The sequence below is a fragment of the Enhydra lutris genome, unplaced genomic scaffold (assembly GCF_002288905.1).
Source record: "Enhydra lutris kenyoni isolate GAN:26980312 unplaced genomic scaffold, ASM228890v2 scaffoldscaffold45, whole genome shotgun sequence".
NCBI classification, from domain to species: Eukaryota; Metazoa; Chordata; class Mammalia; order Carnivora; family Mustelidae; genus Enhydra; species Enhydra lutris.
Genome location: NW_019154129.1, coordinates 6,064,266 through 6,087,031, shown reverse-complemented (window position 1 = coordinate 6,087,031; position 22,766 = coordinate 6,064,266). Strand labels below are relative to the sequence as shown.

General features: G+C 50.6%; 1 protein-coding gene across 3 annotated transcripts in view; it reads left to right on the top strand.

Annotated features, from left to right (window-relative positions):
* Positions 1–22,766, top strand: part of LOC111156281 (sorting nexin 29) — a 475,698-nt gene that overhangs the window by 112,493 nt on the left and 340,439 nt on the right. For all 3 annotated transcript variants that reach the window (XM_022517058.1, XM_022517057.1, XM_022517059.1), the window contains 2 exons: positions 7,309–7,372; positions 9,674–9,802. In XM_022517058.1, the coding sequence (XP_022372766.1) occupies positions 7,309–7,372; positions 9,674–9,802 (193 nt within the window). The remainder of the gene's footprint in view (positions 1–7,308; positions 7,373–9,673; positions 9,803–22,766) is intronic.

Here is a 22,766-nt window from a genome sequence, read left to right as displayed (position 1 = left end):
GCAAGGCGACAGCAGCGGTTTTGATCTTCTTACCTTTATGTACAGACTGTTCTTTTGTTCCTGCCTTTGCCCTTACTGTTTTCTTGGGAGACCCTTCCCTCCCCACCGGCCGAGTCACTCCTCCCGTGACTGGTGGTGTGTGCTCTGGTGCTGTCTTGTCCAGGTATGGCTGGGTGGTGAGCGATGGGGGCACTAGGACTCTTGTTGGTTTCAAAGTCGATCACTTTGAGGTTCCTGGGGAGTTTCTGGGGGGGTTCAGCTCCTCTTCTGTCCCCTTCCAACTCCTTACTTCTGACCATCTCTAGGAGACCTTTTTTTTTTTTTTAAACTTTATTTTTTTATTTTAATGGCTCTACGGACGTGCCCTACTTAGGCAGTTTGCCTGCTAATGGCGGTCAGGGGTTCTAGCTTTGCAGCGGGGGTCACAGAGTGGTGACCCGTAGCCGTCGTGTGTTGGGCCTGCTTGGGGAGAGCCTTGTCAGCTGCATTTAAAATCTGATGTATGTGAAAACGTGGTTGCTGGCTTCTCTTGACAAGTCAGAAATGGTGGTATCCTGGGATGGTGGCCTGGAGGCAGGGGCTGCTGCCTTGCTGGGCCGTGGTCTCCCCTCCTCCCGCTGGCCCCACACTGCGGTGTGTTCACTGCCATTACTCGTAGGGCCCCGTCTGCATTTGCTTTGGGGACGCTTGCCTTAAAGTTCGTATTGAAGTCACTGTAAATACACCGTGTGTGTGTAAGAATGTGTGTGTGCGTACACAAATGAGAGAGAACCCCCACATTTCACATGGAGAAGGTGACGAAGATCTAGAACTTGATCGTTGTTGTGTTTTTCTTCCCCTTGTGACTGTATTTCTCATTTTGTTCCCATGGGTTCCTCAAACCTTTCTCTTTTCTCGGGATGATGTAGAAACCCTGTTAAGGGTGGGGTGGGGTCGAGATTTTAATCAGATTCCTGACTTATTTTTTTTTCCCCTAGTAGGCAGAGGTCGGGGGAGCGGAGGCCCTATGTGGGGGGCGTGAGTCTTGGGTGTGCTCCGTCCTGCGGGCCAGCTCGGCCTGCTGCTGCCAGTGCAGACTGGGGACACGCTTCCCAGTCTGCTGGCCAGGGTTGGGCCTTGTCTGATTGGGTCCAGGCTCTGTGGCCTGTGGCAGGTGCCTTTTCTTGGGCCTTTGTTTCCCCATTCAGGGAATTGGTATAATAGGCCTTGGTTCTCTGGAGGTGGCGAGAATTCCAGGAGATTGTGGATAGAGCGTGCTGTGTTCTGGCTGGGCACACGGGAGATGCTGTGGGGTCCCTGCTGGCCCTCCGAGCCCTGGCAATACGTCTGGGGGCATCCCCCCCCCACCCCCGCCCCCAGTCTTAACAAATTGCAAAGTAGGAACCCTGGGTTGACAGGGGAGAGGGGGAGGCCGGAAACAGAACAAAAGGCAACAAGGGCCGGATGGATTATAGAAGTTACGGAGGAGCTCGATATAGTTTATCCTTTCTCCTGGAGATGAGCGGGAGTGGGTAGGCAGAAAAAGATATAAAAAGCAGTAAGTTAAGTTTGAAAAATGACGGTGTAGGTTAAGTATATAGCCATAGAAGCATATTATTTATTTCTGTGTCTGTGCCCTCGTGAGCTCTCTTTAAATATAACTGAGTATGGGCCCCAGGGGAGCATTTGTAAAGGCTCTTTGAGGTCTTTGGGAAGAGCTGCTATATAAAGGCAAATAATTATCATACAGATCTACGTATATGGGAGAGCGTGCGCGCGTCTGCACCCATACGTCCCGACAGACAGCGTTTAGTTATCCTATTGCTTGCGTTTGCTCCCTCTTAAAATTATCTTTGACTCCTTTGGCAAAATTAATCTTAAGATCATTCCCCCGGATGCCCAGGGCCTTCAGTGGCTGAGCATGGGCAAGTGCTCCCCCTCCCGCCACCGTCCCTGCCCCCGTACTTGACATCGGGGCCTCTGACTCCCGTCATCCTTGTGTGAAGGGTGTTCTCTGTACTGTGTGTCTGCCTCTGGGTTGGTCCCTGCTCTGTTTGAAATCTGGGGTTTGCGAGGGTGGATACATGTGCCGGAGGAGGAGGGGGAGGGTCCGATTTTGGGTCCTGGTGGTGATCGAAGTATCTGTGCCCTCCCTTCAATTCCCAAGACCCAGTGGAAAAAACTGGGTTCGATCCTGAATTCCCATCCCTGGGGCAGAAAATTACAGCTGTGACTACGGTGGTTAGTGTTTTCTGGGGAGGTCTTGAACTTACAAAACGCAGTTGATGTTTCTACCTGGCCCATCCCATACTCGGTTCCTGGAGATGGGCAGCCGTGGGAACCAATTGCTCGTGAATTCATCCCACCTTTCACTCATTCTTAAGATCTTGGGTGTACTGTGGACAGGGGCAGGCACCGTTGGGGGGGGGCCCTGCTTCTGGCCGCCCCTCCCCTGCTCTGGGCTATGTGGGGGCTTTGCTGTTTTCAGGCTGGTATGGATAAGGTGTGATGAGACTTTAGGGAAAGGCCGGTCTTGGTGGCTTGGTTGGCTGTGCAGAGTTGGGATGGCGGAGGTTTGGGATGCAAGGGCGGGTTAGCAGGGGCTCCTAGGGCCCTGGAGTCAGGCGGGAGCTGGGGTGGCCCTTCCTCCATGCCCGTGTTATTCCTGTGGCTTTGTGGTTTCTGCAAGTCTCTCTGAATGGTCTTGGCTACTACATTTGTGCACTTAGAGACCAAGTCAGCCAATGGTAAATTTACCGAAACCATAAGGATTCTTCTTAGAGTTTGGGTTTCTCTGTGACTCTGCCCCAGTGTCAGGTGGCAGGGTTCCAAGGCTCATGTCTGACACTTCAGACACCAGCGCCTTTGCGAAACTCTGCATTTTCTCTGCCCTAGGTTTGCCTGGATGGGTTTTACTGGCTCTTCTCTTTGGCAGACTTCTGCCCCCGTGTCTGTTTGCTCCTTTGTCCGAGGCCTGGCCAGCTGTCCTCAGCTCAGCTTTTAGCACATGGGTCTTGGTGGAACAACTTAGATTCGTTTGTTCTTGGCCAGATGCATTGCTCCTACCTACTTCCCCCGCCCCTTTATTTTTAGTCAGAAACTGGCCTATTCCAGACTTCTGGAGAATTCCCTCTGATGGGCTCATTTGAAGGTAAGCAGCCACCCAATGTCTCCGTGGCTGCAACTGGAGGCCTCTGTGGGCAGAGTCCCAAGCAGGGGTAGGAGTACGACTGGGCGGGCCTCCTGGCTCTTTGGCCGCCCCTGCTGGTGGGGGAGGGTCTCACAGAGGTGGGGGAGGGTCTCACAGAGGAGGTGATCCCTGGCCGCTACCCGAAGGAGGCTCCGAGTCCCTCAGGACAGCCTGTGCCAAGACCCAGAGGCATGAAAGAAGGGGAGTGGGTCCGCCGTGTGGCAGACAAAGCAGGGAGGAGGGCGGGAGCCAGTCAGGGTGCCAGTGTGCGAACCACACGAGGGGCCGGTGACTTCGTGCTGGAGTGTTGGACATCCGTGGGGGGCAAGCGGTGGTTGAGCCCTGGGTGTAGACGCAGCCGCCCCTGGGGAACCCCTGGAGGCAGATGAAGAAGATCCAGGGCAGGAGGCTGAACAGGGACAGCTGGGGGGACCAGTGGCAAGGCCGAGGACATCCCCAGAGTGTCTGAGGCAGCAGCTGCTCCCCTGCCGGCTCACCTCTCCTGAAGCCTGGACGACAGTCTGCCTGCAGTCTGGCCAATGAGCTCCACGGCCGGGCGTGAGTGTCCCATGGGTCCCCTACCTAACCCCAGACCCCTACCTCCAGCCCTGGACTGGAGGAGGCTGCCAGTGGGGGAGCGGAGGGCAGAGTGTCGGGATGTCCTCCTAAGTCAGGCAAACCTTTTCTTTTCTTTTTAAAGATTTTATTTATTTATTTGACAGAGATCACAAGTAGGCAGAGAGGCAGGCAGAGAGAAAGGGGGGAAGCAGGCTCCCCGCTGAGCAGAAAGCAGGATGCAGGGCTCGATCCCAGGACCCTGGAATCATGACCTGAGCCGAAGGCAGAGGCTTTAACCCACTGAGCCACCCAGACGCCCCTCAAACCTTTTCTGTAAAGGGCCAGATGGCAGATACTTCAGGCGATGCGATGGGACCCTCCATTCCGGTCGCGACAGCTCAGCTCTGCTCTTGTCATGCAGAAGCAGCCGTAGACCCTACGAAAACGGGTGAGTGTGGCTGCATTCCAGGAAAACGCTGTCGTCTCTGCCCTGCCCTGTGAGGCCGCCGGTGAGCAGCAGTGTGGCGGCTGAGGGGTTGACCAGGGTCCCAGAAGGGAACTTGAGTGGTCTGGGATCTGAAGAGGGAAACCTGTGTCTTTTTCCTGCTCTGTTGGATGCCCCTGAACAGGGTCAAGTTTCCTGGATTAGTTTTCTCGTTACATGGGCCCTCTATGGGCAGAAGTTGGAAAAAACAAACCAAACCGAATAGAATTTCGTTCATGTACTTGCTTTCATGTCAAGGCCTCTGTTGCAAGATGGCATAAATGTTTGTTCCCATACTTCTAGTGTTTTAGGGCCGCCTTTCATAGTTAAATGATTCCATTGGATATTTATTTGGGTACATAACAGAAGCGGGGATGTACGTCTTGTTTCTTGCTCCCCAAATGGTGACATTTATGGACAAATTCACCCTTTCCACAGTGATTGGAAATGCTGCTCTTTATCCCAGATCAATTTCCTACGGTGAATATTCTTTTGCGCACTTGGTCAGATTTGCTTGTTGGGTCTCTGAAGCCAAGCAGGGAACTGGTTTTGAGGTGGACGGTCCTCTGCCTTCAGCCTGGGGCGAGGGAGACCCCGGCTCAGCCAGGCTCAGCAGAGGCCGCACTGCGCAGAGGCTGCTCTTTTGTCACTTGAAACGTGTGTTGTGGCAGGTGATAAAGAGGAAGAAGGTGATAGAGACTAAAACGGTAAGGAGATGTGCGGTGCCGGGGAGAGGAGAAAAAATTACAAGTTAGGGAGTGCCTCTGCTGGCGTGTCACCGGTGCTCAGAGAAATAGCATGTTTATGTGATCTGTGAAAACCAACCCCGGTGTTACCGCTGGCTGTGCTGCCCGAGAAAAGTCAGCCAGGTGCACGCATGTGAAAGTAAGGTCTGTCCCGAGCGTTTGCTCGTGGGTCGCTGCCAACTTGGGGCATTTCCTGTGTTATTGTGACTGTGAATGTGCAGTGGTGGTGGTCCAGGAAAGGCCAGAGAGATCGTCTCCCAGCCTCGTTTATCCTTCTGGTTCCTGGTGTCACGGTGGTGAGCTCAGCCTTGGTCATCGCACTGTCTTCTCATGGGTGGCCCCTGGGTGGTGTGGTCGGGGTCCCTTCAGGGTGAGCCTGTGGCCCAGCTCTCTCATTTCAGTGACTGTGACTTTTGGCTGGAAGAACATTCATGTTTTCTGGGACTTTCTGGGGACTGCTGCCTCCTCCTAGTTGTCTTTCCCCCCGTGGAACACACAGTTTTTAGCTGTCATGAGGGGCAGTATCTGGGATCCCTTCATGCTGTGTCCCTAGAACCCAGCCGCTCCGTCTCTTCCAAGTGACACCTCAGTCTTTGGGTCTGATTTCCCACGTTGTCCATGGTGATCTTGGTAGACACTTAAGAAAGTTCTATTACCTAGTTTGCTGCTCTAGGGCTTAGACCCCTTTAAAAAAACTTTTATTTCCCAAGGTTGAGGTACACAGGAACTCTGTAAAATCTCCTAACTCCTGAAAATGTGCTTGATTGAACCAACTCCTGCTTGGGTCGTCACTGCTACCTCGTCCCCCTCTTGCTGTCCCCTGCTGTTGAAGGAAGTGCCGCTAATTACAGTAACAGGTAACATGTTGAGTGTTGACTATGTGCCGGGCCTTTTCTAAGCACCTCGCTTCCGTATTACAGAAGGAATCCTCAGGACGCTTGTATGAACTAGTGACTATCGGGACTCCATTTTGTAGACAGGGAGCTGATGTTCAGAGAGGGTGGGTAACTTGCCCAGAGTTAACCAGCTGCAGAGTCAGAATTTGAACCCGGGTCCTAGGTTTTAAAATTCAGGACGCTGAACCCCTTCTCTGCATTTGCTGTGGTGTGTCTGCCAGGCCGGGAACTCGGATTGCCTCCTGAATTCCTCTGCAAGGAATGTGGCGTTAATGCCCCTCTGAATTTTGGCAGAGATGGAAGCCCGCTTGAGGTCACCAGGCAGGAAGTGGCTGTGCTGGGGCTTGAAGTTGGATCTGCCCAGCCGGGGAGCCTGTTGATGGCAGCTCTTCATAGATCCCTGCCCCCGGCCCTGGAGTGGAAGCTGCTGCCCCTCCCAGCTCCCCACTAAAGCGACTTCTCTCTGGCTCTTGGTCCTGCCAAAGGCCTTTTCCACCATTCTTGGCTTTAGGGCTTGGAAGGTGACTTTAGACCCTATGGCCTTATCCCAGTGTGGGTTTCTGCTCTGTACTGAGTGTCCTCATCCTGTGGTCGTGAAAACTGACACAAGACTAGTCAGGTACTGAGAGTTTGCACGTCAAAGGTGCTCGTTACAGGGCAGCTGTTGCTCCTGCTGTTAGTTTCTGTGGTTTTGTAGTTGGGTGTGAATAGTTTGCGTTGCTCATTGTCCGTGAACCAAGCACCAAGCACCCAACGTGCTGGACTTCTGGGGACCCAAGGTGCCTGACCTGTAGTGTACCTTTAAGGAGTTATAAGCTAATAGTAAGAGAAAGGTGGTTCATTATTGCACATTCTGCCGTTTGTGAGGGGTGGGGAAGTCACGGAGGGCTTCCTGGACGGTGTGCCTTTACAGCTGGGCCAGAATGAAAGAGCAGCGTTTTATCAGACTGGACGTTGGGCGTGAACATAAGAAAAGACAGGTTCTGACCATGAAATCCAGCGATTTGTGGTTAGGGTCAAAACAGTGCAGTTAAAATCATTCCGGAGAGTCTCTGAGGACGGCCTCTGGTCAGAAGCTGCTGTCACTGCAGTTGAGGCCAGGCAGAGGGGCTGGCGATGCCTGGTGACCCCAGGAGGGGGCATGACACACATGTGTCACAAGGCTCATGCGTGTGGGTGGTGAGCGCTCCCTCCCGCAGAGGCCTGGCAGTGGAGTGTGCTGCCTGAGGAGAGCCCTCCACGCTCCTCCCTCTGCCCGGCCCTCCCGCTTCGTGTGGCTAGGAGGGGATGCGCTGCCCCCTTTGGGTCTTGGAGACAGCACAGGGATTAATTTTGACAGAGAAAGGGAACTTGGCTAGACAGCCTGCCCTAAATAGCACATAAACCAGCTCGGTGAGGGGGACAGTGAAACAGGTGGGATCTGCTGATGAATCTCGACATTCTTTCTTCCCTCAGGTGAACTGCGACAAGCTATTGTGGCCATGATGAATAGGAAGGACGAGCTGGAAGAAGAGAACAGGTACTTGCTGACTTTTCAGGCTCCAGGAGGAGTCTCTTGGACTCAACAGCTCTGGGACAGAGTCTCACGGATGCAGGAAATTTTGCTTTGACAGGGTTGTGACCAGTGCTCTCTGTTTATGTGGGATGTACCACTTGAGGACTGGCAGGGACTGAAAACCTCACAGTCGTGGCTCTGCCTTACAACACAATAAGAATTTGGTAAAGCAGTACTCTCCAACATCTTTCTTTAGAAAGGGACTTTGAGATATAATTCACACGTTATATAATTGACCTGTTTAAAGGGTACAGTTCAGTGTCAGCAGACGTGCAGCCATCACCAGGGTCCTCTTCTAGAACGTTCTCACCACCTCACAAAGACCTCTCCCCCCAATACCTGTTAGCTAGCTTCCTGTGAATGCCCCTCTAGCCCCCACCCCCCCGCCCCCAAGCAGTCTTCGGAGTAACCTTTTTTTTTTTTTTTTAAAGATTTTATTTATTTATTTGACAGAGAGGGATCGTAAGTAGGCAGAGAGGCAGGCAGAGAGAGAGAGAAGCAGGCTCCCTGCCGAGCAGAGAGCCCAATGCAGGACTCGATCCCAGGACCCTGAGATCATGACTTGAGCCGAAGGCAGAGGCTTTAACCCACTGAGCCACCCAGGCATCCTCAGAATAACCTTTTATCTGAGGGCCTATCTTCTTACCATGTCGCAGGCACTCAGATACTTAGTTTCCTCAAATCAGGGATACCTAGGGCAAGATGGCATTTCGCTTCTTTTTGGCGTGTTCAGAAGAAGCCCAGTTACAGACCGTGAGAAGGTGAAGGGCTTTATTGTGCTGGGTTCCCCGTTGAAGACAGTGGTAGCTCTCTGCCCCGCACTAGCTATGCTGCTCCCATCTGGCTGCCTTCAACGGGAGCTTCTCGACTGACTAGGGCTGTTGGTGGAGGGATTTGCCTGCGGTTGTAGCTTCCGTGAGCCTGATCGCCCTGCCTCCCTGGGGGTTAGCAACGGGCGCGCATGTGCCTGTGGGCATGTCGTCATGTTGCTTTCTTACTCTTTGCCTCAGAGCTGGAATTAAGTGTCCATGGTGACGGGCAATCATGATTGTCTTTTTTAAACCTTATTTTGGGCCGTGCTTGACAAGCTTCTTCCTCGTCCTTAATGGAAACATGTAAAGACAAACAGCATGATTTCTAAAACAAAGATAATTTTTTAAAAGAGAAATCTGAGACAGCACAATTTTCCAACTAAAATAAACTTTGAATGAAGGGCTTGTAGACAACACAGGATTCTTTTTCCTTGCTCCAGCTGGAGCTGCTCTCTTGGCAGAAGCCATGGGTTCCATCTTACCTTGTAAAGAACGATAGTTCTGCCTGTCAATTCCTCCTAACCGATGGGGGAGATAATTGCACCACGTTTGTGTCCTGGGGTTCCAGGCCCCAAGAAGAGAGTTTTTCAAAGCTTGGAAGGAATGTGGGCCTTCGAGTTGAGTGAGTGATTGGGGGTGGGGGGGGGTGTCTACCAAGTTTACAGTCACACTTCTGTCTCTCTCCTGATGTCACCTGGCATATGTGCACTAGATTTGGGAAGTAGGTGCCCCAGAGTAAGTAAATGTTCTCTAGAAAGAGCCATTTGAGGTCCAGAAGTAAACGGGAAGTCCGAACCATGTTTGGCACACACGGTGGCAGCTTCCGGCTCTTTCTGGAAGAGCTGCCATCTTGTCTGCTTTTCAAGACCAAGGATGACCAGTGGATGTGTTTTGGAGGGTTAACTGCGAAACATGACACAGAGCAGGATCCCTGTGGTGTGAGACCAGATAAGGCTATAGAACGCTACGTCTGCTTGTGTCACCTGGAGATGCTGTGACCGGAGGCCGGTGTGCTTGGTGGGTAGAAGTGGAAATGAGAGGAGACCTCCATCTCCGTCCACTGCTGCTGCTCACGGGACCCTGGCATCCCTGCCCTGGTTCCGTCTCTTCTTGCGTGGCTTTGACAAAAAGGTCTCCTTTCACGCGCCGCTCCTTGCGGTGGGATACCTTGAAAGGGGCTTGCCTGGGGGTCTCTCCACTGCTTGTTTGCCTGTGACTGACGCTGCTCATTGGCCATGGGGCGGGGAGGCACAGAGCCTGGGCCACCTCCTGGCTCTTACTCAGAGGCTCTTGAGCAGACTTCGGGGTCTCTGGGTCCCCTTCCACAAGACAGACTGGAATGAGGGCTGTGCAGACCCTCATGGGAAACAAAGGGGTGCGGACGTAGATGAATCTGTGTCGTGGTGTGGCGGGCTCTGCTGACTGTGTCTGAACAGATGGTCCCTCTGCCCAGGTCTTTGCGGAACCTACTGGACGGGGAGATGGAGCATTCAGCGGCGCTGCGGCAGGAGGTCGACACCTTGAAAAAGAAGGTGGCTGAGCAGGAGGAGCGGCACGTCCTGAAGGTCCAGGCGCTGGCAAGGTAGGCGGAGCAGGGGGCCCGACAGGGAGACATGGGGCGGGCCATGGCTTCATGCAAACCCCAAGCACACCCTTCGCCCGTGCATAAAATTAAACAACCAAAGGCAGTGGAAATCTATGCATTTGAGATGTTAACTTAATAGATAATTATTGCATAATCTGTATGCATATGGTTCGAAATACAAAGGTGCAGTCCCCTGGAGGCGGGGGGTGCTCGCTGTTCTGGAGCTGCTCCTTCGCCTCCCTCTCTCTTCCCTTCCTTTGACCCCGTGAACAACGGTCATGTGTCCCACACCCCCTCCCTGGACAGCGTGGAGATGGTTCCCTACCGGGCTACGTGGGGCCGCCCTCTTTCTAACAGCTCGTGATCAGGATTCCTGGTCATTGTCACCAGAGGGGGTTCAGCGAGGGTGCTGGCAGCCAGGCGTCCGAGGTTCGTGAGGATGCACTAAGATAAGAATGTTATTTGTAACAATGCCACTGTGCACAGCCTTTGCGTTCATCACTTGGTTCTCCTAAATTCATTGGAAAAATTCCTGGAGGTAGAACTGATGTGTCAAAGTGCAGTGGTTTCCTAAGGTGCATAAAGGTCAGCCCCTCCTCTGCCCTTCCCCCCGCACCCCGAAACCTTAGAGGCCGAGCTACTGTGTGTCCCGCGGCGGCGGGTGGGAAGGCCTGCTTCTGCCCAGCCGTGCCTGCTGGGGTCCGGTCCCACTTCTGGGTCCCTGATAACCTCACAGATGGTTTTCATCTGCATCTTCCTAATGATCCTAATGAAGAATACAGTTAAGTCTGTTCTTAGTAAAGAGCCATTTTATTTCCTTTCCTCTGATTGAGTTTATATCCTATTAAAGAAAACTCACAATCTCAAGTCCCATAAAAATGTGGCTTTTCCTGCGTTTCTTCACATGCAAACATTTTTATGGACTGCCCTTAAGATCTGTAGCCTGTCATTTCTTAGTCTGCTTCTCTGAAGCACTAAGATTTCATCTTCGTGGCTTTTATGTGCCTGGATGTGGCATTTCATTGAGGAAGTGAACTGCATGAAAATCACTTCCATTTGTTGGACATTTGAGTTTGAGTTTTTTTTCTGTTTTAGGTAGGATAAGCAGTTTATTGGTGGCTCTTTAAAGCTACTTTAAAATAAGACCAGGAGGGACGTGTGGGTGGCTCGGTCAGTTAAGCAGCTGGCTCTTGATTTTGGCTCCAATCGTGATAATCTGGGTTGAGATCGAGCCCTGTGTCGGGCTCTGCGCTCAGTGGGGAGTCTGCTTGAGAGTCTCTCCTCCTGCCCCCTCCCTGCTCGCGTGTGCTTTCTCTCTAGAAAAAATAACAAAAACCAAACCACCCCAGGAGCTGGGGTCCTGTGGCTGTGCAGGGCAGTCCAGAGCTCGGGCGTTCACGCAGCCTTACCGCCCGGGCACTGTCCGGTGACAAGTGTGGCACTAGTGGCATTGTTACGTATATGTAATCGAATGTGGTGAAAGGATCTCGTATCTAGTTTTAGTTGCAACTTCTCTGCATTCCTTATACTTTGAAACGCCCTCTCGAGAACGTCAGAAAGTTGAATGACCGTGATAAGTACGGTCCCCGGTGTTTTCCCCACGGGACCACCGTTCTGTCTGGCCATGCCAGGGTTCGGGGGTAGAATTGTGCGTGTTTATGATAAAGGCTGACGTCTGCCGAGACTGGTTCTGAGTCACAGATGGCTGGTCTCGGCCATTCGGGATTGTGTGAGGAGGCTGCTTAGCCTGGAGCCCCCGCTCCGTTGCTTGCCGATTGTGTTTCTGGGTCAGGGCTGAAGGTGAACAGGCGCGCATTTCCTCGTTTACGAAATGGGGAGATGATCTTCTGCACCAGAAAGGACAAAATGAGAGCTGTATCGGAGAGGATGGGAGGCTCTGGAGAGAAGCGGTTCAGTGCAGCTTATAGTAAGCGTGTTTTAGTATATGGTAATTCTGAGGAGAATTTTAGCCCGTGAATGGAATAGAAAAAAGCAATCTCTGTGGTGGTTTTTAGCATCTGGAGTGTCCCCACTGGAGCCACAGGTAGCTAAGAGTGGAAGGTGCATGAAGGTTTGCAGTCAGCAGGTACGAGGAACCTGTGTGAAATGGCACATACTCGAGCAGGAGAGAACAGGAAGGAAGCCGCTGGAGCTGCTGAATGTGTGTGCACGTTCTGGTACCGCCCAATTGCTGATCCGTTCCAGAGAGTTCCTGTGCCAGTTGCCGGAACTTTGATCATGAGGCTGCAGTCACTTGAAGGCTTGGTTGGGACTGGAGGGTCCACTCTTTTTTGTTTGTTTGTTTTTTGATTTGTGTGTTTGAGAGGGTGCACATGTGTGCACCAGAGGGGCAGAGGCAGAGGGAGAGGACCCCAGGCTGATTCCCTGCTCAGGAGAGGGCTCAGCTCCAGCACCCCAAGATCATGACCCAAGCTGAAATCAGGAGTCGGATGCTCTACTGATGGAGTCAGCCAGGTGCCCCTGGAGGGTCCACCTTCAAGTTCACTCGTGTGGGTCTTGGTTCCCTGCCACGTGGGCCTCTTCAGGGGGGCTGCGCACAGCACAGCAGCTGGTTTCCTGGAGCGTCAGTGAGCTAAGAGCAAGCGCACATGCCACACGACCTGGTCTCGGGAATGAGACCCTGTCCGTTTCCCTGTTTCCTGTTGTCACACAGATCAGTCCTGACTTAGTGTAGGAGGGGGCGGCACAGGGATGTGCCTTCTGAGAGGCAGAGATCTTTGGGGGTCAGTTGAGAGCCTGTCTCCCGTGGCCACCAGGATTCTCTTTCTCCCTGGGGTGGACACTATCCCAGTCCTGATGAGGGGTTCTTCCTTCCTGTTCTGTGGGATTTGGTGGGATTGAGCCTACCACCACCTACCTGGGCTCCAGAGTGTGGCAGTGGCGCCAGCGTGGATCGTCAGCTGCTTCATTACTTGGTCACGGCGACTGGGTCACAGAAGGTGTGCAGCCACGTTGACCGGCTAAGAGGCAGTAAGAGCATTGTTGAGAGGACGGGGTGTAAGGCGGACACTGTCGGGAGCAGTCTTTGCCGCTATGTGGGCGGATCCTGACCTCAAATGGCAACAACACAGTGGAGAAATGGGCGGGGCAGGGGTGGGGGGAGAAACAGGCCCGTCCTAGTTCTGTGTACCTTGAGCTCCTGGATCCAGTCTTTTCTTGAGCCGTTGTTCCTCTGGACTTAGCAGTCACGGGAACTAATAAATTCCCTTTGTTACTCGAGTCAGTTTGTGAATGGTCTTTGCTGTTACAATCCTGAATCCTAACTAACCAGACTTCTTCGACTGTGTGAGAGTGGGGTGGAGGGAATTGTGTTTCCTCGGTGCCCAAGTAAAATTCCTCCCTCAGCCATCAGCCTGCGGGGTCCACGAGGACGTGTGCAGCTGGTCATGATACGGGGCGAGGGTAAAGAGTGTGTCCTGCTGAGAACACCCTGGGTTGCTTCCAGAGCCTCAGTCCAGGCCTCAGCTTCCTGTCTCCTGTTGGGACCAGCCTTAGTTTACTGTTGGTCACATCGTCATCTCCTGTTGGGGAGCTTGGGTGTGCAAAGGAGAACAGACTAGTTGTGTGATGGAACCATATCTCTGACCCACCTGAGCCTCTGGAAAATTTAGAAGGTCGTGGGTCTTTTCTGTATCTCCTGGGAGATGACAGAAAGCAGGCCATGGTGTGGTGTGTGCAGTGAGTGCTGGCTTGTAAGGGCTGTGTCTAACCCTTGGCTGTGGAGGTGGCACAGTGACTGGTCCTGGCTGGGCCACCTCCAAGTTTCTCACATCTTCCTTTCTTGGCTCGTGAACTGGTGCATAATAATCTGAACTAATATTAATAAGCTTTTTGCTGCAGAAATCCAAACCAAATGAGCTTGGCTCAAAGGGGGAATTTGATGGTGGTAGGACCGGTCACTCTTCCCAGATGTTGCTGGACCGGGTTCTCCAGTGAGGTCATTGCTTTCTCTCCCCTGCTCTTGGCTCTGTGTATGTGTCCTTGGGTAGGGCCTCTGCATGTAGCCGCAAACTGGTCTCTGGTAGTGCCAAGCCTTGTGTAGAACCAGAGAGGAGAGACTTTCTTCTTTGTCCATGTATATCCTCTTAGATCTTCACTGTGGCCAGGAGTGAGCAGAAGGCTGTGATGGGCTGCCTGGCCAGGTCTCCAGGGCAGGCAGTGGGCAGATAAATCTCATCTGTTACACTTCCTCATAGGTTTGTGGGGAAGATGACAGGAGCTAATGCTCCTGAAGCCCTCAGCAGATCTCAGGGCTCATCATAAATGCTCAGTGGATGTTCCCAGATTTTGTGTGAGCTGGTATATTGGCCGTAGGTGGCTAGGGCTGCTGAGGCCTGGCGAGAGCTTGCGGGGCTGTCCCTTGTCCTAGTTTTCCCCTGGTAGTGAGCATCTGGGAGCCTTTGGCCACTGGCCTTCACTGGAGGTTGAGCTCCTCCCAGTGTTTTTTTCCAGCCCTGTGTGCCTAGCAAGTGTCCCTTTGAGTTGTTGAGTAGTTACCAGCTGTGACCACGTCCTCTGTGTGAGACAGAACCATACTGCTCAGTCTATAGGGGAAGGCTCGCTAAGGCTCTTGGGCACCCACTCCCATCATTCTGTCTGGCCCCTGGGGAGACCTTCACTGGCTTTCCAGTCTCTTCCTTTTGTTGTTTTTCAATTAGAGAAATGCGGGAGGAGTATGCTTTTAGTGAAAAAGGACAATAAATGTCTCCATTGATGATGGTTTTCATCCCAACAATCCAATGGTCAGAGTGGAGAAGGTCAAACACAGTCTGTGTCCTCTTTTCTGTCTTGCCTTTGTTTGGATCTTAGTGTCCATTAATAATTTGACCTCCTTAGCAAGCACCGAATCTTGTAGACTTGCAGTTCCCAGGCTCTAGAAGAGTCTGTATTCTTTTTTTTTTAAAATAAAAATAATTGGGGGAAGAAATTTGGGTCACGTGCCCTTTATTGTACTGAAACAAAATGCATTAGCTATATAACCTACGTGTAGAAGTAATTCTTAAACGAGAGTAACACTGTGATGGCTACAAAGGAGAAAGAAAAGGAATGAATCCATGGTAAAAAGTAGATTTTAAAATCTATGGGCTGGGTATGGCTTTGCTGGAAAACATGCAGTTAAGTGCTTGCCCCTCCTCAGAATGCATGAATTTGGATTAAAGGCACTAAGAAGATCACAAAACATTCTTTATAAGAACAGAAAACGGAAGAGCAGAGTATGGTAGGTTCTGGGGTAGAAACTAGTGTGTTGTGTGGATATTGAACTAGATTGGTCAGACTAGAAACAAATTTCGCACCTACGTGAAGGGCCTAGGATAATTGCAAGTGCGACAGGATGTAAGTCACTCCTGGGTGCGGGACCACCTTGTCCCTCTGGATAGCTAGTGTCTCAGGCCCCGCTGGATAAATGCTGGCGATGGCCGTGTCTCCACACTTTTGTGTTGCGCCAAACATGAGTCACTGGGGGAGCTTTAGAAATGACGATATGCACACCTCTAGGAGACGGTGGTATCCCGGTGAGAGTCCTTAACTTAGCCCTTACCCCGTGGTTCTCATTTTCAACACAGTTTACAAATATGCCATCAGAATTGGGTGGGAGCCTTCTGGCCCATTTTGAGTTGGTTTAGTCTCTGATTGGCTTTGACTGAGAACTAGACCCTGACCACAGTGAATTGCCTGTTGAGCTCCCACTGTGTGTCCTGGCCTATTCTGGTGCTTCTGGGCCTCACTTCCCCCTTGGACACGAAGCTTGCTTTCCCCAAGGTCACTGGCTCTTGCTCTTGGCTGAGTCTTTTTAGCTGAATGAGCTGTGCTCTTCCTTATTCTGCACGCTGTCCTTGTCAGCTGCTGGCAGGTCCTTGATGACTTACACCAGAGCAGTCACGGATTGTTGAGTAAACGGGGTGGGATGAGGAGGAGTAGAAGATGTACGTGTCAGGGCGGGAGATAAGATGCTTAGGGGGAGTTGGGTTCCTGAAGCTTAATGCTACTGAAATTGGGTGAAGGGTGGTTCGTACTTGTGTGTTCATTTGTTGGGTTGCTCCTCTGGCATGTGTTCTGTGTTAAGCATAGGCAGTCAGATGAACAAGACCGAGCTGACTTGAACCTGTAGGTGTGAAAATCGAGGGAGGTGGGATACGCATAAACAAAGATTTTAACCTTTGTTTGACACTGGCCTACTTTCCAGCTGAGTTGGAAGGAAGTCGAGGGTAATGGTTATGGGGCAAGCCTTGGTTGGATTGGAGCCCTGCTTCTCAAGGACAGTTGTAGGGGAAGGTGAGTAAGAAACCCATTCTGAGGGTCCTGCCGGTGCTTCTGCCACTACTAGTTGGGGGATTTCTGGTGGGAATTGTACCCCTAACGCTTCTCACCTAGAAAACTGGGACAATCGTCTCTCCCTTCTAGATGCTGTCGAAGAGATAATGCATGGAAAGCGCTAAGCACATTGAGCGCCCTGAGTGAGTACTGGGTAAAAGCCAGCCGTGGTTGTTCCGGGTTTCTTGCAAGTAAATTATTCCTCCATCCAAGCTTGCAAAGAGTCATTTTTTGGAGTTAATCTAGCCTGCTGTTGCTCAGATGTAACTAACTTTCTAATAAAGAATTCTTTGGGTTGAAGAGCTGAATGCCTCACTTAGACTTGGCTATATACTACATTCACCTGGGGAGCTTTTTTTTTTTTTTTTTAAAGATTTTATTTATTTTATTTGACAGAGATCACAAGTAGGCAGAGAGGCAGGCAGAGAGAGAGGAGGAAGCAGGCTTCCTGTCGAGCAGAGAGCCCGATGTGGGGCTCGATCCCAGAATCCCGGGATCATGACCTGAGCTGAAGGCAGAGGCTTTAACCCACTGAGCCACCTAGGCGCCCCACCAGGGAAGCTTTTAAAACCGTGTCCAAAACCCCAGAAAACCAACGTCCAGGCTGCCCCTGCAGACCAACTAGGTCAGCCTCTGGAAGTGAAACCCGACCTGGTGCAGTGATTCTCCTGCTCAGCCTAGGCTGACCATCCGGTGGTTCTCAGAAGCTCTCCTCCAACTTCAGTGTCTCCCCCGGGTGCCCCTGGTGATCATGGTAGACTGTAGACTCGGTTTTGGCAGCTCTGGACAGAGCCTGTTAGCAGGTGCTTCTCAAAAGCTCCGGGTGACGCTGATGCCTCTGGTTCTTCAGGACTCTGCACGGGGAAGTTCTCTGAGACCGCCTGGGCTTGGCCGCAGCTGATGGCACCTGTAATCTGTCTTTCACAGCCAAGTTAGGCGTTAGTTTTGTATTCTGGTTTGAAAAACAACACAGTGATCCACTAAGGATCAGCACCGGTAACATCTGTGTTTGCTTCTGATGATATTTTTAAGGTTGATTTATTTGAGATAGCATGGGAGGGAGAAGGGGGAGAGAGAAACTCAGGCGGACTCCACGCTGAACGCGGAGGCTGATGCAGAACTGGGTCCTGTGATCTGGAGATCAGACTTGAGCCAAAGTCAAGAGTCAGGCACTTAGTTGATGGTTGTATCCAGGCGGCCTGATAAACATTTTAAAAGACTTTATTTTAGATGGGGGTGGAAGGGCAGAGGGCGAGAGAGAGAACGTGCCTTAGGCAGACTCCACGCTGAGCACATAGCCTGACACGGGGCTCGATCTCCCAACCTTGAGATCAGGAGCTGAGCCAAAACCCAGCGTCGGTCACCTATCCGACTGTGCCACCCAGCGCCCCTTTTGCTGATCTTATTTTAAGCTGATGATCAGTACCATGCAGGCTGGCTTTGGGTGGGTGTCGGAGGCTCTGCGTGTGTGGTATTAGCATGAACCCATCGTCCTGCAGCTTGACTTGCTCTCCTGATGTTGACTTGGATGCTCTCATGTGCAGATGGACGCATGTGGGGCTCCAGGGCAGAATTCTGCCGTGACTAGTCAGCTGGAGAGCTCCTGAGAAAGCTCCTGTTTCTGTGCTGTTAAAAAAACAACCCTCCCCCCAACCACAAATACCTTTTTAAGGTGTAAAAGCAACATAACCCGAAATGGGAAAGAGCATCCCAGATCTCCCAACCCTAGCATAACTGTTATTTCCCTTCAGTCCATTTAAACAATTGTTTCATAGTCCTACCGCCTCAGTGTGTGCGTGCAGTTTTTTTTTCCATAACGTTTTCTTGTGTTGCTCTGTAGATTTCAAGTTACGTTTAGACATTCCCCTCCCCCGCCCCTTGGAATATAAAAATAATTTACAAATTACAATCCTTGAGTCTGAGGATAAGAGCAGTTTAAAGGAGGAAATCCCCTGGACACGAATACCATTAATGTGTTTTATTTCTTATTTATGAGGCATTTTATTCCAGTTCATTTTATGGATGTATTCATTTTACATAATTCAGATCATTCTGAATCTGTAAGTTGGTCTGCTTTGAAAAGCAATTAGCGTCCCACCATGAACACTTCCTCGTGTTATTCCCTTCTGTGGATATCCCTTTCAAGGGCTGCGTGGAGTCCTGTGTTGGGTTGCGTCCTTGTTTCTCACACCACTTCCTTAACCATGCCTCTCCACTCTTCTCCCTCCTCGTATGAGTAGGATTTCTGTGAACATATATTTTTTTGGGTAAACCTTTTTGTCTTTTTTGTTTTGAAGTCCTTCGTCTAGATTTCTAGAGGTGGAATTCCCATGTTAGAAGGGCTCTGTAAAGGGACGTCTGGTGGCTCAGTGGGTTAAGCATCTGCCTTGGGCTTGGGTCATGATCCCAGGGTCCTGGGATCGAGCCCTGAATCGGGTTCCCTGCTCCATCTGCTTTGTGCTGTCACTCCTGCTCTCTCTCAAATTAGTAAAATCTTTTTTTTTTTTTTTTAAAGATTTTATTTATCTGACAGAGATCACAAGTAGGCAGAGAGGCAGGCAGAGAGAGGAGGAAGCAGTCTTCCTGCTGAGCAGAGAGCCTGATGCGGGGCTCAATCCCAGGACCCTGAGATCATGACCTGATCCGAAGGCAGAGGCTTTAACCCACTGAGCCACCCAGGCATCCCTCAAATTAATAAGATCTTAAAAAAGGTGGGGGGGGGGGATCTGTAAAAGCTCTTTATCCATATTGCCAGAATTCTCTCCAGGGAAGAGGTGACCTCTGAATCGGCATTGGAGGGCCTGCCTCTTTGTCCTTTGTGACGGCTGTAAAGGTCTCTGCACTTGGCTTGGTGGTTTCCACTTGGGCTCATGTTTGGGCTGCTTCTAGTTCTCTGCGATTCTAGATGCTGGCTGAGAAGGTGTTCTTGTGCCTGTCACTTGTCCCCTCTGTGAGCATCTGTCTCTGTCCGTACTGGCAGGAACAGGATCACAGGGCAAGGGGTGTGAAAGTTTTCATGGCCAAAGTGAGGGGTTGCTGTGGCTGCAGGGTGATGTGGGAGGACTTGGGAATCCAATTTTTCACCTTTCATCACCACTCGGCTCCTGCTGTGGGGAGTGCGGAAGGTGAAGGTGTCCTTGGTATGGGTGATTCCCCGGCTGATGTTTCTTGAGGGAGGAGAGACATGGGGATCCTCCCTCCCCCAGACACAAAGGTGGAAAAGCCAAATGTGTTAACAACTGAATTTAAAACTACAGCAGTACCTTCTGAGACAACAGGAGCAGCGGAGAGTCTGCTAAGTTCCTTCACGCCCCTTTCAGAATTGCATGACCCATGCGAGTTTCCTAGATACCTATTCTGTTTGAAAACCACGGACGGGGAACAGGGGAGCAGGAGCATCATGGCATCTGTGTGAGCAATCACGGTACTAGGGAGAAAGCCATGTGCTTGTTTATTTTCTCTAATGCTTCCAGAATCCAATCAAAGACTCAGGTTTTGTTGATGAACTAAAATTCTTAGGGGGAGTAAGCAGCAAGGTATATTTGCACGAACAGCTGCATCTTGAAGCACGTGCCCACGTTGAGTGGTTATGCGTTAGAGCCATTAGTAGTTGGTGCCAGATGTTCCCCGCAAAATGTGCTTGGATTTGGGCGGTTCATTAAGATGAGAAAAATCTGCAGCTGCCCGGGGAGTAGGGAGAAGTTTGCGTCCGAAACATTGCTGCAGCCCAGCCCATCCCTTTTCCCATCAGAGCGCTGGAGCAGGAGATAAAAAGTTACCCAAACCAATAAATATGAAAGAACTCTGATTTAAAGGTTACGATAATTATCCACGGCAGGGGGCAAGGTCCCGCCCCCCCCCCCCTTACCATTCATCAATGCTCCATTTGCTGCTATATGCTAATGAGAAGTAGGTAGAGCAATCTGGAGAAGTGTATAAAAATAACAGAAGGGGTTTGAGGAAGACAGAAGAGCCAGGGAAAGGAGACTGATTGGAGGAGAGCAAGCACACTATCCAAAGTGAGCGCCGGCATTGGTGCTACCAGAGAGAAGGGGTTGAAATGAACCAGTCGGACCTGGAAGCTGGAGCCCGTTGCTCCGCTGAACGCCCTAGCGTTTCCTCTTTGTCTTGAGACAGGCAGAGCTTGGAACGTGGTTATTTGTAGGAGATTTTCGAACCTCGCCTTTCCGGTACGGTTCACAAGGTGGCAATTTCCATGTCACTGAACATGAAGCCCGGGTCTTAAATAGAGCCAGCATGCGAATGCCGTACAGGCGGTGACAGTGGCGATGACCTCACTGCCAAGCTCCTTCTGGTTATTTTGGATCTGGGGAGGGGAGCAACAGGAAGCTCAGCGGAGGGGAGATATTCTTGGCAGTGGCAGAAATGCAGTTTAAAGAGAGACAACTGTCAAGTTGAGGGATTCTGGAAGTTGGCGAAGTTTATTTGCTCGCTGCGCGAATGAAAGTTCGCAAAGTTTGTTCAGGGTTCTGAACACACCGAACAGACGGTCACCTGCCATCAGGCGGCTGCTACAGCCAAACCACTGTCACAAAAACATTTTAAGCCGAAGATCTCTTTCTCCATTTTTTTCCCCCTAGCTTAGTCAGTTAGCCAACTTATACATCATTAGTTTCAGATGTAGAGTTCAGTAATTAATCAGTTGCCTATAAACCCAGTGCTGGTCACATCATGTGCCCGCCTCAATGCCCACCACCCAGTTACCCCATCTGCCACCCAGCTTCCCCCCAGCCACCCTCAGTTTGTTTCCTGTAGTTAAAAGTCTCATGGTTTGTCTCCCTCTCTGATTTCTTCCCATCCCATTTTTTCCACCCTTCCCCTGTGATCCTCTGTGCTGTTTCTTACATCCCACATGAGTGAAACCATAGGATAAATGTCTTTCTCTGACCGATTTATTTTGCTCAGCTCAGTACCTTCCAGTTCCACCCATGTCAGTGTAAAAGGAAAGCTTTCATCCGTTCTGATGGCTGAGTAATATTCCGTTGACCATATACACCACATCTTCTTTATTTTTTCATCTGTCGATGGACGTCTGGGCTCCATCCATAGTTTGGGTATTGTGGACATCGCTGCTCTGAATATTGAAAGTGCAGGTGCCCCTTTGGATCACGACATTTCTGTCATTGGGGTGAATCCCTACTAGTGCAGTGGCTGGGTCATGGGATAGCTCTGTTTTTAATATCTTGAGGCACCTCCATGCTGTTTTCCAGAGTGGCTGCACCCGCTTGCATTCCCACCAACAGTGTAGGAGGGTTCCCCTTTCTCCGCATCCTCGCCAGCATCTGTCGTTTCTTGACGTGTTAATTTTGGCCATTTCGACTGGTGTGAGGTGGTATCTCACTGTGGTTTTGATTCGTATTTCCCTGATGCTGAGTGATGTGGAGCACTTTTTCATGTGTCTGTTGGCCATTTGTATGTCATCTTTGGAGAAAGGTCCGTTGATGTCTTCTGCCCATATTTTGATTGGATTATTTGTTCTTTGGGTGTTGAGCTTGATAAGTTCTTTATAGATTTGGGATACCAGCCCTTTATCTGATATGTCATTTGCGAATATCTCTCATTCCCTAGGTTGCCTTTCAGTTGTGCTGATTATTTCCTTTGCTGTGCAAAAGCTTTTTATCTTCTTACTTGATTAAAACTCTCCACAGTGTAGGGATAGAGGGAACATACCCTAGTATCCTAAAAGCCTTATGTGAAAAGCCCCCAGTGAGGATTATTTTCAATGGGGAAAAACAGAGCTTTTCCCCTGAGGTTGGGAATACAGCAGGGAGGTTCACTCTCAGCACTGCTGTTCAGCGTAGTTACTGGAAGTCCTAGCCTCAGCACTCAGACAACAAAAAGAAACAAAAGGCATCCGAATTGGCAAAGAGGAAGGCAGACTCTCAATCTTTGCAGATGACACGCTACTGTAGGTGGAAAACCCAAAGGACTCTACCCTAAAATTGCTGGAACTCACACACGAATTCAGCAACGTGGCAGGATATAAAACCAATCCACAGAAATCATTTGGATTTCCATAGACCAATAGGGAAGCAGAAGAAAGAGAAATTAAGGAATTGATCCCATTTGTAATTGCACCCAAACCTGTAAGATACCTAGGAGTAAACCTAACCAAGGAGGTAAAGGGTCTAGACTCTAAAAATTCCAGAACACTTACAAAAGAAATTGAGGAAGACCTAAAGAGATGGAAAAATGTTCCTTGCTCATGGATTGGAGGAATAAACGTTGTGAAAATGTCTATGCTACCCAGAGCGATACACACATTCAGAGCAGTCCCTATCAGCATTTTTCACAGAGCTGAAATAAATCATCCTAAAATCTGTATGGAACCAGAAAAGCCCCCCTGAGTATCCCAAGGCATGCTGAGGAAGAAAACCAAAGCTGGGAGCATCACAGTGCTGGACTTCACGCCATTACAAAACTGTAGTCCTCAAGACAATATGGTACTGGCACAAAAAACCTAGATCAATGAACAGAAGAGAAACCCCAGAAATAGACCCTCAATTCTCTGGTCAACTAATCTTCGATAAAGCAGGACACAATATCCAATGGAAAAAAGACAAGTGTCTTCAGCAAACGGTGTTGGGAAAATTGGACGACCACATGC